The 17,171-nt window shown below is 37.9% G+C and overlaps 1 protein-coding gene across 3 annotated transcripts in view; it reads left to right on the forward strand.

Moving 5' to 3' along the window:
• Nucleotides 1–17,171, forward strand: part of LOC129265487 (dynein axonemal heavy chain 6-like) — a 77,432-nt gene that overhangs the window by 39,334 nt on the left and 20,927 nt on the right. For all 3 annotated transcript variants that reach the window (XM_064101973.1, XM_064101974.1, XM_064101975.1), the window contains 23 exons: nucleotides 504–728; nucleotides 944–1,183; nucleotides 1,385–1,768; nucleotides 2,113–2,175; nucleotides 2,624–2,816; nucleotides 3,126–3,252; nucleotides 3,566–3,834; nucleotides 4,786–4,961; nucleotides 5,451–5,553; nucleotides 7,462–7,653; nucleotides 7,898–8,073; nucleotides 8,458–8,586; nucleotides 8,889–8,977; nucleotides 9,352–9,571; nucleotides 10,140–10,310; nucleotides 10,767–10,934; nucleotides 11,256–11,534; nucleotides 12,073–12,234; nucleotides 12,645–12,851; nucleotides 13,899–14,080; nucleotides 14,503–14,611; nucleotides 15,469–15,594; nucleotides 16,834–17,088. In XM_064101973.1, coding sequence (XP_063958043.1) covers nucleotides 504–728; nucleotides 944–1,183; nucleotides 1,385–1,768; nucleotides 2,113–2,175; nucleotides 2,624–2,816; nucleotides 3,126–3,252; nucleotides 3,566–3,834; nucleotides 4,786–4,961; nucleotides 5,451–5,553; nucleotides 7,462–7,653; nucleotides 7,898–8,073; nucleotides 8,458–8,586; nucleotides 8,889–8,977; nucleotides 9,352–9,571; nucleotides 10,140–10,310; nucleotides 10,767–10,934; nucleotides 11,256–11,534; nucleotides 12,073–12,234; nucleotides 12,645–12,851; nucleotides 13,899–14,080; nucleotides 14,503–14,611; nucleotides 15,469–15,594; nucleotides 16,834–17,088 — 4,245 coding nt within the window. The remainder of the gene's footprint in view (nucleotides 1–503; nucleotides 729–943; nucleotides 1,184–1,384; nucleotides 1,769–2,112; nucleotides 2,176–2,623; nucleotides 2,817–3,125; nucleotides 3,253–3,565; nucleotides 3,835–4,785; nucleotides 4,962–5,450; nucleotides 5,554–7,461; nucleotides 7,654–7,897; nucleotides 8,074–8,457; nucleotides 8,587–8,888; nucleotides 8,978–9,351; nucleotides 9,572–10,139; nucleotides 10,311–10,766; nucleotides 10,935–11,255; nucleotides 11,535–12,072; nucleotides 12,235–12,644; nucleotides 12,852–13,898; nucleotides 14,081–14,502; nucleotides 14,612–15,468; nucleotides 15,595–16,833; nucleotides 17,089–17,171) is intronic.

Here is a 17,171-nt window from a genome sequence, read left to right on the forward strand (position 1 = left end):
ACAACTCTGTTTGTGATTTGCTTGTACTGATCAACTACTAAACTTTGTATAGCGGGGCCCCAGAATGATTCACATCAGATTCAGGGTTTTATCGCCCCAGTAGAGATATGTTTGTCCCATCTACTTATAATTCCTACTTTGTAATGCTCTCTGCATACAATAAAGTTATTCCTGATTCCAAATCAGAATCTGGTAATCCATTTTAAAGTGAAATGTGTTTATAAAGACCACCCGAGAGAGTCAAGAACAAGAGTCTTCATGAGCAGGTAGTCTCTTTGGACAAGATCCTGTCATACAGATGTCATTCAATAGCAAATACTATTTAAGGGAAACCCAAATTAATAAGTCTTTCTAGGCAGGTGTTCTTCTGTACAGGTTGTTCATATGGCAGGTTTGACTGTATTTTGTTTTTGTAGCATTTTTATCCACCCTATCCAATCTAGTCAGGTAGTTTTTGTTGTCATTTTCTCCTCTAACCGCTATCATCATTAACTCCCTCACAGAAAGCAATCTCCATGGCCATACGTGACCTGACCTTGCAGCACTGGCCCAGTCAGATAGAGCATGTCAAGCAACTCCATTCCCAGATTCTTGTCCGTCATGGGGTCATGTTGGTAGGACCATCAGGCGGTGGGAAGACATCAGTCAGGAGCATCCTACAGAGGGCGCTGGTTGTTTTACCCACAATTCACATGGAAGAGGGCAACGAGAAGGGCAAAACTATCATGGTGGGTCAACTTCAACATTTTACTCAGATTATGTTTAGAAGACGTGATATTGAGTCGTCTACCTTTGTTTTCACTTAGCTGTGTCTTTAAGTTGAACTACATTTTGGGGATCCCTTGCCTTCCTGAGACATAAAAAGTTAAAATGATATCATTGCCATTTACATGCACATGCAGATATCATTTTAATGCAATCACCATTCGATCCTTTTATCTAGAAAACCTATGGCAAGAAGGGGCGAGTGGACACGTTCACACTCAACCCTAAGTGCGTTAAGATGGGTGAGCTTTACGGTCAGACTGACCCCAACACCCTGGAGTGGACAGATGGTCTCCTTGCCTCAGCTGTCAGGAAGTTCTCCAGAGAGAATGCCAGTCATCACCTAGGAGGGGAGGATGACAGTAGACCAGGAACTAATATCAGTGGGACTACTAGGGATATGGAGTCTATGTCAGGGGTAAGATAGAGTATTGATTATGTTGTTGCCTTGTAATCCATTAAATATTTTTACAATTTTATTTGTTTGCTGGACAAATCGTGGAACAATGCACCTTTTGCAAACATGTTCTCATTTTATACATGTGATTTGGTGTTGTTTAGGATTACAATGTTATAATCTCCTTACATTGATGAAATCCATTGTACCATCCCCTTCCAGATGACCACTCCAAGATCAGCCTCCCGAGGCCCATCCCCCGGAGGCACCTCCTACCCACCATCCACCTCCGCCTCCCAGTCCATCGTCATGGACTCCACCACTGGTGGGGACAGCATCCGACCAGTGACAGAGGACCGCAGTGAGAAGATGGGTCATGGTGCCGGTGAGCAGACACCCAATGACTGGCAGTGGCTTGTTCTTGATGGCCCAGTGGATACTCTGTGGGTGGAGAACCTCAACACGGCCCTGGATGATAGTAAGCTTCTTTGTCTGGCCAATGGAGAGAGAATCAGCTTGACCCCTGGGATGAGGCTGCTGTTTGAGGTGGACAATCTCTCCCAAGCCAGTCCAGCCACTATCAGTAGATGTGCTATGGTCTATTTGGTGAGTTTTGGCTTTCATCATTATAGCTGTCTCATTCATGTTGTTCCAGCAAATCTTAGATATTTCTTCCATATTATTTTTTAATACTATCTTATATTGTTATTTATCTCACATTGATAAAGTTTTGTTTTCCTTTTCTGAAATATTGAAAGTAGACCAATTACTTATGCAATATCCTCACCCCAACAGCTCCATTGAACAAAGTGCATAATGTGATATTTATTCGAAACTATTCTCAATTTCATTTCAATTTTTATTTTTGCTCCTTTATAGGATGACTACTGTATGAAGCATTATATTCTTATTAAACATTTATGTACACTTAACATTGTGTATTATTGCAGGACCCAGTTGATCTTGGATGGAGACCTTCTGTGAAGACATGGATTTCAAAGTTATCCAAGGATGTAAGTATTGATGCTGTTTGATGCTGTCAACATGTATAATTGTAGAGACCACTCAAGGGAGACAAGAAAGAGGTCTTTTCTTTTTGAAGAGGTGGTTATAAAAGGCAAGCTTGATTGTAGGTTTTAGCTGTATATCTTTTCTGGTTATCATATTTAGCTTTGAAAACGTTTCTTTGTGTGAAGAAATTTCAATCCATAAAATGCAAGGGCACAGATTTTGAACTTGTTCATAAATATTCTGTAAACAGACAATTTTTCTTCCATTGATGTAACCCTCATATTGCTACATGTACATTGCGCTTCATTTTGATACTTTTTCTATAGCTCAATACTTCTCAGCAAATTAAATCCTTGTAAAATATAAGGGAAAGTAAAAAAAAGTATTGAGAGTGTCCATTTGTAGGTTCTTCTCTAATAGATTATCTTTCAACTCCTTCTGTGTATACAGATACCTGATAGTGGGAAGCAGCATCTGCAGGCTCTGTTTGACAAGAGTCTTGATAAGGGCTTAGAGTTTGTCCAGGAGTACAAGGGTCACCAGCATGTACCAGCCTCACAGACAAGCATGGTCAACACCCTGTGCAACCTTCTTGGTGCATTCCTTGACTTCCTAGGCAAGAATGGCGGCTTTGGAAACCCTGGTGAGTTAAAAATCAATCAGTTGCCCCTGTGTGGGTTTATCCTTAGATCTTAAGTTAGATAGCAACCTTGCTATATGAGGTTATGTGCAGAACTTACCGATCTCTATGTCAATACTCATAAAAATTATTCCACTTTGGGTGATTGAAAAAACCTGTTACGCACTAATTGTGGCAATTGGTTTCCACATGAAAGCTGCAGACACTTGATATATGATATGGTTAGGGACTGAAATAGATATATTGCGATGTAGAGAACAAATTGCAATCTACAAGTATTGTTAAGTATATGTTGTCTTATTTCTTTATTAGATGAAGAGAGACCATCCAGTGGTGAGAGTCTTCTGTCTAGTCATTCTGGTCGATCATCTAGATCTGGTACCAGGAGAGGTTCCAGGAAGATTAAAGAGAAACCAAAGACCCAGGCTAACAAGGGGAAGTAAGTCATATCATATCTTTCCTGTTGGAGAGAGCATTTTGTCTAGTGACTCAGTTCAATCTGGATCTCGAACCAGAAGAGGTTCCAGAAAGATTAAAGAGATACCAAGTTCCAAACTAGTTATTCAAGCATTGGACTTTTGTTGATTTTAGATGATTTTCTTAGATTTTTTTTCATTAATTGTATGTGACATACATGTACTTGATGGTATCAAGTTGGTGTTTCCCTGAATAAACCACCTCTCCACCTTCTGAAGTAGATTAATTCAGTTCTTTGAATGACTTTATTGTTTGCCTTTTCTTTTCCCTACCAGCACCAAAGAATGGTACCTCCAGAAGTACCCAGACCAGCTTCTCAACATGCTTGGCAAGATCTTTGTCTTCTGTTATGTCTGGTCCATTGGTGGTGTCCTTAGGAGAGAAGATGATAGTGATGATGATGGGGGTATCTCCATTGGACCAACAACAGGTGGTGGAGGAGGAGCAGGAGGAGGAGGGAAGAAGACTGAGCTAGTGGAGCTTAACATCTCATATGAATTTGATGGCTTTGTGCATGACATGTTTGATACCGAGCCACCATTAGGTGAGTCTGTTTGTAACTCAGTTCATACTATATGATAGGGAAATGTTTTCCTGGTAGTCTGTTACTGATGAGTGCTATAGATATCTGAGATGGAGGAACTTCCAAATTCTTTGTTCATTTTAACAGAGATTTATGTGTTTGAATGCAGACAATGTTGCACAGTAGTTGGTGGTGCAACATTTGCTCTAGAGACAATTGCTTAAGCCAAAATTTCTCGGAAGACCATTTATTAGACAGAGTTGAAATAAGGTCTTTGGGTTAAAACTAAATGAGGATAAGGTAAGGTTTATGTTGTAGTTTAGGGTCTATATTTTGGTAATTGTGTACATTTTTCAAAGGATCAATCATCATCATCAAAGCAGACATTCTAGACTCCAGAGGTCACCTCTCTACATGTATGTACGGAAGATTTATTCTTCAGAAAATCATATAAAGTGTAATGTGACTGATGAGGAAAAAATGTACTCTCAAGCTTTAAATTCAGGGTCCTGCCTTACAAAGAATTGTGACTGATCAAGTCTATCTATAGCATGAAAAAGCAGTGTCCGTACCATCAGATATTCTGTTTGATATTGCAATTATTGGCAAATCTTCCTGATATATGGCTGAGGTCAAAATGTTAGCAGATTTTGATATTAAACTCCTTTGATAAAGGTGAAAGCTGCTTGTAACTTATCAATAAGCAGTTAACTCTCTATGCAACTTGTGTATGATTGTCAAAATCTTAAGAAAAGCAAAGTGATCTTTTCAAGAAAGTGGACTTTGAATCTAAGGTTTTCTTTTTTGCATGTTCAATTCAAACATTATCATGAGGAAATCCGAAAAGGACAATGGGTTTATATCAAAGATTAAAGCACATTTTTTTATAAAGGAATTGACAAGCATTACCATAAGTACATGGTAATTGTAGAATTATGTTTAAAATTATGATTTGGTTTTATTCCTCTCTAGGAGTGCGACTACCCTCTGGTAGCAGAACCATCTTCCATTATTTTGTGAACCTTGAGAGTGGTAAGTTTGTTCCTTGGGATGAGCTGGTACCAAGCACAAAGTCACTCATCGATAAGGGTGTTGTCCATGTCTCTCTAGGAGAACAGCTGGGAGTTACCAACCAAATGAGCAAAGAGGTAAGGTAGAGATGATATGATGATTGTGATGATGATGATGATGAATATGATGGTGATGCTGATATGGTTGTTATGATGATGATGATGTTGTGATGGCGATGGTGATAATGTTGATAGTTATGCTAATATAGTTATAATGATAATAATGGTTATGACAATGATGATTATGATGATGATGGTGATGGTGATGATGATGACGATGGTCATGATGATGATAATGATTGTGATGATGATGATGTTGATAGTTTTGATGATGATGATGATGATGTGACAATGATAGTGATAATGTTGATGGTTATGCTAATATAGTTATAATGATGATGGCTATGATAACAATGGTTATGATGAAGATGATGATCATGATGACGATAGTTATGGTTTTGATCATGATGATGATGATGATGATGATGATGATGATAAGTCTTAGTGAAAGAAATTAAGTAATACGTTCATGATCTTTGAAAATCAAATTAATGTCTTTTCCTGTAGGCATCCCTTGAAGATGGTGGTCAGGTTCCCACAGTAGATACCATCAGGTATTCATTCCTAACAAGCCTGCTCCTACTCAACAAGAAGCCTGTTCTACTCACTGGTTAGTCATTCCCTTCTTGATATCTTCTTAGCTTTAGGGCGGGCACCTTGACCATTCTTAGCTAAGTTTAGCCATGTCTTGTAGAAGGAAGTGCACTCGATATATTTTCTCTGGTTTTTGTCTCACCTGCATAGCAGAGTGAGACTATAGGCGCCGCTTTTCCGACGGCGGCGGCGACGGCGGCGGCGGCGGCGGCGTCAACACCAAATCTTAACCTGAGGTTAAGTTTTTGAAATGACAGCATAACTTAGAAAGTATATGGACCTAGTTCATGAAACTTGGCCATAAGGTTAATCAAGTATTACTGAACATCCTGCCTGAGTTTCATGTCACATGACCAAGGTCAAAGGTCATTTAGGGTCAATGAACTTAGACCATGTTGGGGGAATCAACATCAAAATCTTAACCTAAGGTTAAGTTTTTGAAATGTCATCATAACTTAGAAAATATATGGACCTAGTTCATGAAACTTATACATAAGGTTAATCAAGTATCACTGAACATCCTGCATGAGTTTCACGTCACATGACCAAGGTCAAAGGTCATTTAGGGTCAATGAACTTTGGCCGAATTGGGGTTATCTGTTGAATTACCATCATAACTTTGAAAGTTTATGGATCTGATTCATGAAACTTGGACATAATAGTAATCAAGTATTACTGAACATCCTGTGCAAGTTTCAGGTCACATGATCAAGGTCAAAGGTCATTTAGGGTCAATGAACTTTGGCCAAATTGGGGTATTTGTTGAATTACAGCCATAAATTTGAAAGTGTGTTGGTCTAGTTCATAAAATTTGGACATAATAGTAATCAAGTATCACTGAACATCCTGTGCAAGTTTCAGGTCACATGATCAAGGTCAAAGGTCATGTAAGGTCAAAGAACTTTGGCCACGTTGGGGGTATTTGTTGAATTGCCATCATATCTCTATAAGTGTATTGGTCTAGTTCATAAAACGTGGAAATAAGAGTAACCAAGTATCACTGAACATCTTGTGCGAGTTATAGTAGTTTTCAAAATCAGCACTGCTGCTATATTGAATCGCGTGATGCAGGTGAGACGGCCAGAGGCATTCCACTTGTTGAATCTATAAACAAAACAATAGGGAATTGGGGAAGCTGTTCTGAAATACTGCATGCAGAAAAGCCCTTGATATGGATGCAAATTTTGCTAAGGTACCTGGTAAAAATCCCTTCTGTTGACTATTAGCAGGATTTCAGAGTTGCTTTCCTGATCCAAAAATATAATGATAAGAAGGGAACAGACAGTGGGAAGGATTTCTATTGAAAGACATAATCAGCCAAAAGTGGCTTGGACTTTAGTTAAAGTTTCTGATAAAAGCTAATTAATTTATGTAGCACAGCAGTGATAGTTATTCACTACACTGTGGTGAATGTAATATATCATAAAACAACCCTGGCTGATGTCAAGTTGCCATCAAAATGCTGCCGAACATCCAAAGAAAATATTTTCACTGGTTTAGTGGTTATCCATTTATCCCACAAGGTAAATCACATTCAGAGACTGAATTGAAATTATATTGCATTAAAATGAGCAAAAAAAATAAAAGCTTACATAGAGAACACATTGATTATACTTACTAAAAAAATAGATAGAATGTCTTCAATAACAAATTATTAATCTTTTGGGGTCAATACAAGCATTATAAAGATAGTCCATCTTCTGTCTGTCCAAACTTTTACTTTTTTTGATAACTTAAAAACTTTGTAATTGACCCACATTGACTTGGTTCATGTATGCACAAAAGAGAAGCATTGAGTTTTTGAAGTATCAACATCAAAGTTCAAGTGTCCTTGTGGATATTGAATACAGAAAGGTATGTATTTCATTCTCAAGAAAATTATTTGAGAACTATTTGAACCATTTCGACCATTTTCTCTTTGCAGGTGATTCTGGGGTGGGCAAGTCGGCCCTAATAAGCCACATGCTCAAGCGACTATGCAAGGACAAAGGCACCACCACAGAACATGGCTCCATCTTGGGTGAGGTGCTTAACTACAGCGATAGAGGAACCAACATCTTATCAAACATATCGGCTCTCACCTCAAGTGTACTCAATGAAGAGGGCATGGATGCAGGTAATGTACATAAAACTAAATACATTCATTGTCATCAATGGCTCAAGTCTCATAGAAAGAGTACTGACTAAAATTGCAGTTCAAGCTAAACCTGAGGGTAATCATAGTAATAAACAAAATTTTGCATCAAAATGTCTCCAATAAAGATAGTATTGTGTGAAAGCTTTTTATGAATATTGTTACTACTTTTATTCATTTTGTTTGTGCTGAACTTTGCCTTATCTTTCTGTGTCTATAATGGGAGGTGGAGCCATGGACTTGACTTTTATGACAGGTCAGGTTAAGAAGCAAGTCACAGGATTGGTCAGTACCACCCTCCAGCTGAGTGCCCAGACCTCTCCGGCAAGAGTGACCACTCAGATTCAACATAAGCTGATCAAGAAGGGCAAAGAAACCATGGTTGGGCCAAGAGGCAAGAAGGTCAGTCTAGTTGAGGTTTTTTGTGTTGCTTGGTAATTGATTTGGTTAATGTATCAGTTAAGTTCTGATAGAATATTCCATGATATTTGCTCCAACAAAAAATTATGCACTTTTAGCAATACTTACCCTTACCAAAATCCTAACTGGCACCTTAACCCCAAGCCTATATGTTATCAGAGAAATTAGTTAAGAAATTGTTGCAGGGGAAAATACCAGGTCACTGTAAAACTGTGTCTATAATAATTGGATGAAGGTTGGATAGATTTAAAAAAAAAAATTGAGGGTGAATGTTGTATGGCTCTGTGCTTATGAAATTTATTGAGATACATGAATGCATGCTCTTGGTAATACGATCACTAACTTAACCCTACTGTTCCCCTCCAGGTTGTGGTGTTTGTTGATGACCTCAACTTACCTGCCCCCGAGCAGTATGGAGCTCAACCTCCTCTGGAGCTACTTAGACAGTTCATGGAGCTACGAGGGTTCTATGACACCACTAAGTTAGCTTGGAAGGTAATATTACTCTTCTATTCATATAAAGTAGTATTTTTTCTTTGATCGTAGCGTTTTTTATGTAAGGATATTGTACCAATGATTGGGTAATTCTACATAATCTTGAGTTGTTTTTATTCATAAAATGGCCATATTCAGAAGTGGCTTTAGCAATGTTGGTAATGTCAGACCCTCAAATTGGCAATCTTTGACCGAATTTCTGCTTTGATATGCCATACATCAAGCCAGATTGCTGACGAGCTTACAATTGAGATAGAATGATGAGTTGCAATTCTATATTTTCAGTGTTTTTTTCCTTTCAGAATATCTTGGATGTTACTCTTGTTGCAGCCTGTGCTCCAATTGGAGGAGGGCGTAATCCACTAAGTCCAAGATTGCTTAAACATTTCTGGTAAGTTTGAGTTGCTTTGCACCTCTGTTTTATATGATTCTTGATAATGTAATGAGGGAAAAAAAAACATCAGCTGAATAAATTTTCAAGTACATCACTTGTCTATCGCATGATTATTTTCAAAGGCAGTACCTGTGAAGCTGTTAATGAAATGTATGAAAAAGCAGATTGTAATTGCACACAGTACTAGATCTGTTGAAAACACCATGTAAAATAGGCTGTCTGAAAAATGTGTGCATCTCCTTGTGGTTCAATCTCACGATTGATATTTTGACAGTAAGTACCGTAAAAAAGTAGTCGATTTTAACATATTCAACTGATTTGTAAGATCCGTTATCAGTGTTCTATAATTAAATTCAAACCATTTTTTACAGCATGCTTGCCTTGCCTCAGCCATCCACCCGCTCTCTCCAGCACATCTACCAGGTCCAGTTAGGTCGTTTCTTGGAGAATGGGGACTTCTTACCGGATGTCAAAGAACTCCTGAACCCTCTGGTTTCTGCATCCATTGCCATCTACTACAAGATGTGTGTTAACATCCTACCAACACCAGCAAAGTCTCATTACACCTTCAACTTGAGAGATTTATCCAAGGTAAATGCAAGGAATTTGGTGAATGAATGATGTTGATGTTGAGAGCACAAAGTGGTCTGACTAACTGGGTTTGCTGATATGATACAATTCACATTATTGATAGATCAACATCTAGTGGCATCAGTTCCAGCGTTAGCCTCTTTTGGTGCTGTGGCTGATGTAAATTTTGACCTAACATTTAACACCAGATGTCTATCAACATAATAAATAGGGGTCACCTAGTGACATGAACTCCAGCACAAGCCTAATTACATAGTTTGGTGTTCTTGTTGGTTTAAAAATTGCCTTACACTAGCACCAGATGTAAACGCCGACTTTGAAATCACCTAGTGATATCAATCCCAGTACCAGCCTCATTTTTATCACATTGTTGTGACTGGTGTAAAAATTGTCGCAACACATATATCTGATGTCAACAATAAACTTGAAATCACCCATTTTATCTGCCCAAGTAGAACAGTAGTACAGGAACATGAAAACAAATTATGAAAAAAAATGCTCTTAACCCTATTTAGAAATGTTCAATATGTGTGATATGCATTGATAATGTCCCATGACTCGTTTGCAGGTAATCCTGGGCCTACTGTTAGCCAATGAAACCACAGTCACCTCCACAGAGTCAGCAGCTCAGCTCCTAGCCCACGAGGCTATGAGGGTCTTCCATGACAGACTGGTTGATGACAACGATCGGATGAAGTTCTTTGAGTTCTTGGCAGACGATTTGCACAACTATTTCAAGGTTGGTTCAGCTCTCTATCAAACCTAACTACTATGAAAACTTTGGCTTAATTTTAGGAGGAGGAAGGAAGGGAGAAGAGTGAGGGGTAGGGGAAGGAAGGAGAAGGGGGAAGATGATGAAAAGGAGGAGAGGGAGAGGAAGGGGAGAGAGGGGGAAGGGGAGAGAGAGAGGGGAATGGGAGTGTGAGGGGAAAGGATGAGGGGAGGAGAAGGAGGAGTAAAAGAAAGAACCCTCTGGGAAAGGGAGGATAAGGAGGAGATGGAGGACAAGAAGAAGAAGGAGGAGAAAGAGAGTGAGGCAGAGAAGGAGGATAAAAATGTTAAGTGGTAGAAGGAGTGTGTGTTTTGAAAAACCTATAACATGAAGTCTACGTTGCTTCACTGGCTCGTTCTGAAGCCAATACAATGTACACAACGTAGTGCATAATACTATCTAAATTGCCTGTATGATTTGTAGGTAAAGTGGTCAGCAGAGAAACTTCGGGACGAGCCATTCCTGTTTGGTGATTTCTTGGACCTGAATGCCCCTTCTGCAGAGCGTATCTACAGACCAATTAATGACTATGGTAAACTAGCCAGCATCCTAGAAGAATTCCTTGTCCGCATCAATTACTCAGGAGGACAGGTAAGTAGCTGTTTCTCATTCTTTAACTTTGGTATACTCAGAGTAATAACTCTTGCTATTCACCATATAATTCCCTTCATCATTATCATTAAAAGGAAATTCCCACTGAAAGAAATCATTATTGATCCATATATGAGCATGCACACTGCTTGTTTGTGCTGCCAGGATGTTCCACCAATCTCAAAGAAACTCACCTGATCTTTTGTTCTTCAAATGGATCTATGACAGTTTTTTGTTTCCAAAATCTTAACTTATCATTAATTCTTTCATGAACAAGGCTAGAGCTAATAATCACTGCATATTTCTCCATTTTATCTCCAGTTGGTCTTCTTCAGAGAGGCTCTTGAGCACATTGTACGTGCTGCCAGGGTGTTCCGCCAACCTGGAGGCCATATGGTCCTGGTGGGTTTGGATGGTACTGGTAAGTCTACCACTGTCCAACTGGCCTGTCATGTGGCCGGATGTGAGCTCTTCAAGCTGATGCTGACCAGGGGTTATGGGCAGTCTGATTTCAGAGATGACCTCAAGACGGTCTTCAGGAAGGCAGGTGTCAAAGGCATCAATGTGGTCTTCCTTCTCACGGACAGTGATATTGTCAAGGTGAGCTTGGTGTTATTGGTTCAAGGGAAGATACCTATTGGTTTTCAAGGGCAATCAAATGACAGTATTATTGATAAAAAATCAATTGGTTATCTGGAAAACAAGAAAATGATAAAAATTGTATACATAAGAATAGATTTAATCACAATTCTGTATTGACATACAAAGATTATGTTTTTATAGCCGCATCCATTCTGACATCCATTAGAATACTGATTTTGTCATATCTCTGAGAAAAGATGAAATATGGAGAAAAGACAATGTTCAGAATACCGCCTCTAGCCTTTGAGAAGCACTATGAAGCTCCATTTTGATCATAGAAAATTTGACTGTCTCTGGAGCAAATACTTGGCTGGTAATCTGTAGCAATTCATGAAACTTTCATAACTGTAGTTTGTCTTTTGTTAGTTTACCAGTGGTATATGATTAATGAAATTTTCACTCCTGATTAGCTTTTTAAGTGTTGTCAAATACAGAACTCCCATTAAATATTTATCAAAAGTCTATTTTTGTTTTGGTTGTTGATCCTTGTTAATAGGAGTCTTTTCTTGAAGACATCAACTGTGTGTTGAACTCCGGTGAGGTACCTGACCTGTTTGATAATGATGACATGGAAGGCATCATGATGGAGCTAAAGAGAGTTGCTCAAGATGCAGAGATGCCTGACAATAGAGAAGCTGTTTATGGGTTCTTCATTCAGGTGAGATGAAGAAAAAGGCTGTGATTGATGGTCAAACAGAAACATGTTTGTTGATTCTTTACTAAGAAGTTCACGTGTTTCAATTCTGCCCTAATGGCTTCTAATTTGGTAGGATTGCTAGTTATCTTTAGTATGTTTATGACTTTTGGCATCATAGCAATTACAGTAAAACTACTTTAGTGACCACTTGTAGGCCTATCAGTTATCATTCCTCAGTACCCCAAAATACACATTAATTCCATAAACCTGCAATCAGGCAGACTTTAGAATATTTATTGTAAGTACATTTGGGGTAGAATATATATTTTAATTTAGGTGGTCTTTATATATTATTTTTGTTAACTTCTTTAAGCACTTACTCTATCCTGTCGCAAATACTGCAAAATTTCCGTCTTTCTATATCCATTCAGAGGGTCAAAAGCAGACTGCACATTGTAATAGCCACCAGTCCAGCGGGCGAAGCCTTCCGTCAGCGTTGCCGTAGCAACCCATCCTTGGTGAATTGTTGTACATTTGATTGGTATGACGAGTGGAGTACAGAAGCCATGCTGAGGGTAGCTCACGTCTTCCTCATGAGGGCAGACTTTAAAGGAATCCTTGGGGATACTGATCCAGAGGTAGGTTTGATGCCAGGGGCCTGTTTCATGAAGATTTACAACTGTGGTAACTTTTGCCATCATGCTAACTACCATGGTAACGGGGCTCAGCAGCCAATCACAGTCAAGGTTTCAATGGGGTAGTTACAATGATGGCAAAGTTACAATAGTATGAAACCAGCTTCAGAACCCATTCAAGACAAAGTGACCACATTTTGTGGTGTAGCCAAGTAACTTTTGAAGTAGTGCCCAAGAATAATACAAAATGCAGAAGAATAGATGAACAAAAAAAAGAATAAAACATTTACACAATCTGCCCATATTTATTCCACTTGTATCTTTTGTTTGATGTTCAAAAGCATTATAGGGAGATATGAAAGTACCTAGATTGGCAATGGGATAGTAACATTAATAATCACTTTCTTTCCATGGCAATTGGAATTGGCAAATTTTCAGAAAGATCATGATTCTTCTTTAGTAATTTACATATCAGTTGTTTATGTTCCAGATATGTTACTTTCTTGAATGGGACCATTCCTTTGGTAGATAAGAAAAAAACTCCTTTTATTTTGCATAATAAATAATCCTTTTAATCTTACATTAAAAAAAATATTATTTGATAGTATGGTAGGGTTTATTTTATGCAAACAAAAAATGTTTTAAAATTTTGACCCAGTCATAAGCTATGTGCGGGCGCGTCGTGGTTCTGACTCTTGCCTTTCAAACAGAGGGTCGTGGGTTCGAATCTCAACCATGGCGTGTTTTCCTTCAGCAAGAAATTTATCCGCACTGTGCTGCACTCGACCCAGGTGAGGTGAATGGGTACCCGGCAGGATTATTTCCTTGCATGCACTGAGCGCCGGTGATGGTAGCTCAAGCTAAAGCCGGGGTAATAATAGCAGCGCTTTGTATCCTCAGGCAAAAGGCGCTTTATAAATACAGCTATCATTATTATTATTCTGATCAGTGAGTGCTATTGATGTAGGCCATTAAAATAGTCGAGTCAGTGCCTTTGTAATTCATCTTAGATATTAAATGAATATGTGTATTTCCTATATGTTTCCTTAGACTCTGAAGGAGAATATAGCACAGGTATGTGTAGGTGTCCATGGTGATGTCACAAAGGAATCAGTGAGGTACTACAATGAGATGAGACGTCATTACTACACCACACCCAGTAGCTATCTAGATCTCATCAGGCTTTACTCTAACATGCTTGGAGAACAGAAGGGATACTTCATGAATAACAAGTAAGTGTAAATAATGTCACTCTCGAAGTTATTGTAATAAATAATAAGTGTTGATTTCAGTCCAATTTAACTTTATTCCACAAGCCAAATAGATTTCAGTGCACACACCATCCAAATATGCTCATGACACAAGATAAAGTCTAGAAGGGACATTAAGAGCTTTACCTCTCTTTTGTTAGTCTGTCTTTCCACCCATTTGCCTATTAACAAATCGGTTTCTATGTGATGAGTGAAAATATTGGACATATATTAATTAATGTTTGGTTTGAGAGACATCTCACTAAATTACAGGCTAAGTTGGAGTTCAGAATCTGCAAGACGGCAGTCAAAATTCAAAGGTTAATAGTCATAGCTCAATTTATACAATATTGATAATATTCAGTCGACTGCTAAGTGTATCCCATTCTATTTTCTGCTTCTAGAAACCGTCTTGGTGTTGGATTGTCCAAGCTAGGTGAAGCTAACTCACTGGTTGATGCTATGCAGGATGAACTGGTTGCTTTAGGACCAAAGATTGAGGAAAAGGCTAAGGTAAGCATTTGTAATACATTTTACATATTGAAAATTGACAAAACATATTTACACTGTATTTTTATTTTTCATACATCAGAAATTTGCTATAGCAAGAATTTTGAGGAGAAAGGCATTTTTTCCTTTTACAAAAACACAAGATACAAGGTCTTTGCAACACAGTAAAGATATTTTAAACAGAACACCTTTCTATTATTAATTTATTCATTTCAAGATAGGCTTCATTATCTGTGATAAGCCACATGACTTCAGATATGATTTTCTTCAGGTCAATGCTCTCCATTCATTGTAGATTACACATTCCTCCTTGTTTACAGATTTTCAGCCAAGAAATTGCTCAGCGGTAGATTTCACCCTTCCTGTAATCTACATACAGGGTTTGCTATTGTTTCAACATACCATGATTGTGAATTTCACATCAATGGCATGCCAATGCAATATACAAATGTCAATCAAAGCCAGCTGTTGAACTTTATGACCTGATTCTGTTCTCTGAAACTGGTTTAAACCAGTTAAAATAAGAGTATGAAATATATTAGTATGTGAGTCTTTTCTGTGTGCATGCTGTCTCCAAAGAGAAGCAAAGGGAAATAACCAATTTAAGTAAAATCTTTAACATTTTTTTAACTTTATGAATATTTTTCAAATTCATTTAATAAATAATTTATGAAATGCATCAAATGAAAAGAAAACACAATTTGAAAGAAATCATTGGTACACAGTGATGTTTGATATAAATGTGTGCTTTAGATTTTCATTTCATTCGAGTATTATTGAGATGTGTATGATGTGTATGAAAAGCTTTAAAAAAGTTGTAAGTAATAAAATAATATTTATTTATTTTTCTTTTATTCTAGGACACTGAGCTCCTTTTAGAGCAGCTATCTAAGGATCAGGAAGCTGTGGGTCAGGTCAGGGCTATTGTAGAGCATGAGGAATCTATCATGAAAAGAGAGGCACAGATTGTTGAGGATTATGCTAACGTAAGTCTTTCTTTCTCTAAAATTCTCCCAATATCTTTAGGCATATTGCACCATTTTAAAAGCTTATTTTGTTTTGACTTAAAACCATTAGCTGGAGAAGGAGGGGCATAAAACAAACAAATGGGAATTTGTTTGTTTTATGCAAATGGGTCTTTTTGGGAATTTACATTTTTTTGCACTTTTTTGCCGAGTATTTTCAAGGAAAGCATTAATTAACAATTGCCCAATTTTCTAGAAAGCTATACATACTCCAAATACCACAAAGAAAAATGATCATAAGTTTGGCTGTTTTCTTTCTAAGTCTGGCAAATTAGTATGCATAAATGCCATACCTCTGGCACTTATTATCATTTTGCATTGAATCTTGCCTAAGCGTAGATCCTTCAAAATTTCTTTGGAAGAAATTGATTTTTTTTTTAAAGAATCCATAATGTTTTTTTTTCAGGCAAATTAGACTAAAATATTATTACTCTTTATTTGTAATGGATCATAATTTTGTAGTGAAACTTGCCAAGATTAAATTTCATATCATATTCCTTTCTTTTTAGGAAATAAATCCCATATTGCATGTTTATAATGCATATTGTATGCATGTTTATGAAATTCACCTACATGTAATTAGTTTGCAAAAATTGCATAACTCGGAGAACAATGTTATTAAAGTACCACTTAAGTGAGAAGTCATTGGGGAAGAAATAAGACCTATGATTAATCAATAATCTTTTTGTTAAGGGGCCAAGAATTGTTTTCTGTGTGATGCAGTGATCAGGATGCCATTATTACCCTGCTTTTATTTTCACTTTGCCTACTGCAAACCCAACAAGACCTCCAATCACTCATCCCAGCCCTACAGGAAAGCCAACATTTGCCCTAGATTCCCCGGAATCTAGAAATATTAGTGTTGATAATTGATTGGACTCTATAATTAGTGCCATCAATTATACATATCAGTACAATCAATTGATATTCTTTATGATGCAAGGCCCAGGTGGGTGTTTCATAAAGCTGTTCGTAAGTTAAGAGCGACTTTAAGAATGACTGGTGATCCTTTCTTGTGGTAATTGGTATTCACCAAAATGTTCATTGGCGATGGTTTAGCGCGTAAGAAAGGTTCACCAGTTGTTCTTAAATTCGCTCTTAACTTCCGAACAGCCTTATGAAACACGTCCCAGAGCTGTCTTTTATGCAATACAATAATATCTCTTCTTATCCTCTAAATTGTTTTCATTTGACCTCCAGCAAGCCCAGCAAGACCTCCAATCTGTCATCCCAGCCCTCCAGGAAGCCATAGATGCTCTGGACTCCCTGGACAAGTCAGACATCTCTGAGATCCGTGTCTACACCAAACCACCTGACTTGGTCAATCAAGTTTTTGCTGCTGTCTGTGTCCTGTTCAAACAGAAGCCTGACTGGAGCACAGCAAAACATTTGTTGGCTGATCAAGGATTCCTCAAGAAGCTGGTCAACTTTGACAAGAACAACGTCCCTGATAAGGTAGGGAATTTATTGAGATTAAGACAATAGCATTCACTTAAAACGGTACTTTATCAAAAGTGGCGTCAAATGGCTTTGCTGCA

Source organism: Lytechinus pictus, chromosome 7 (assembly GCF_037042905.1).
Source record: "Lytechinus pictus isolate F3 Inbred chromosome 7, Lp3.0, whole genome shotgun sequence".
NCBI classification, from domain to species: Eukaryota; Metazoa; Echinodermata; class Echinoidea; order Temnopleuroida; family Toxopneustidae; genus Lytechinus; species Lytechinus pictus.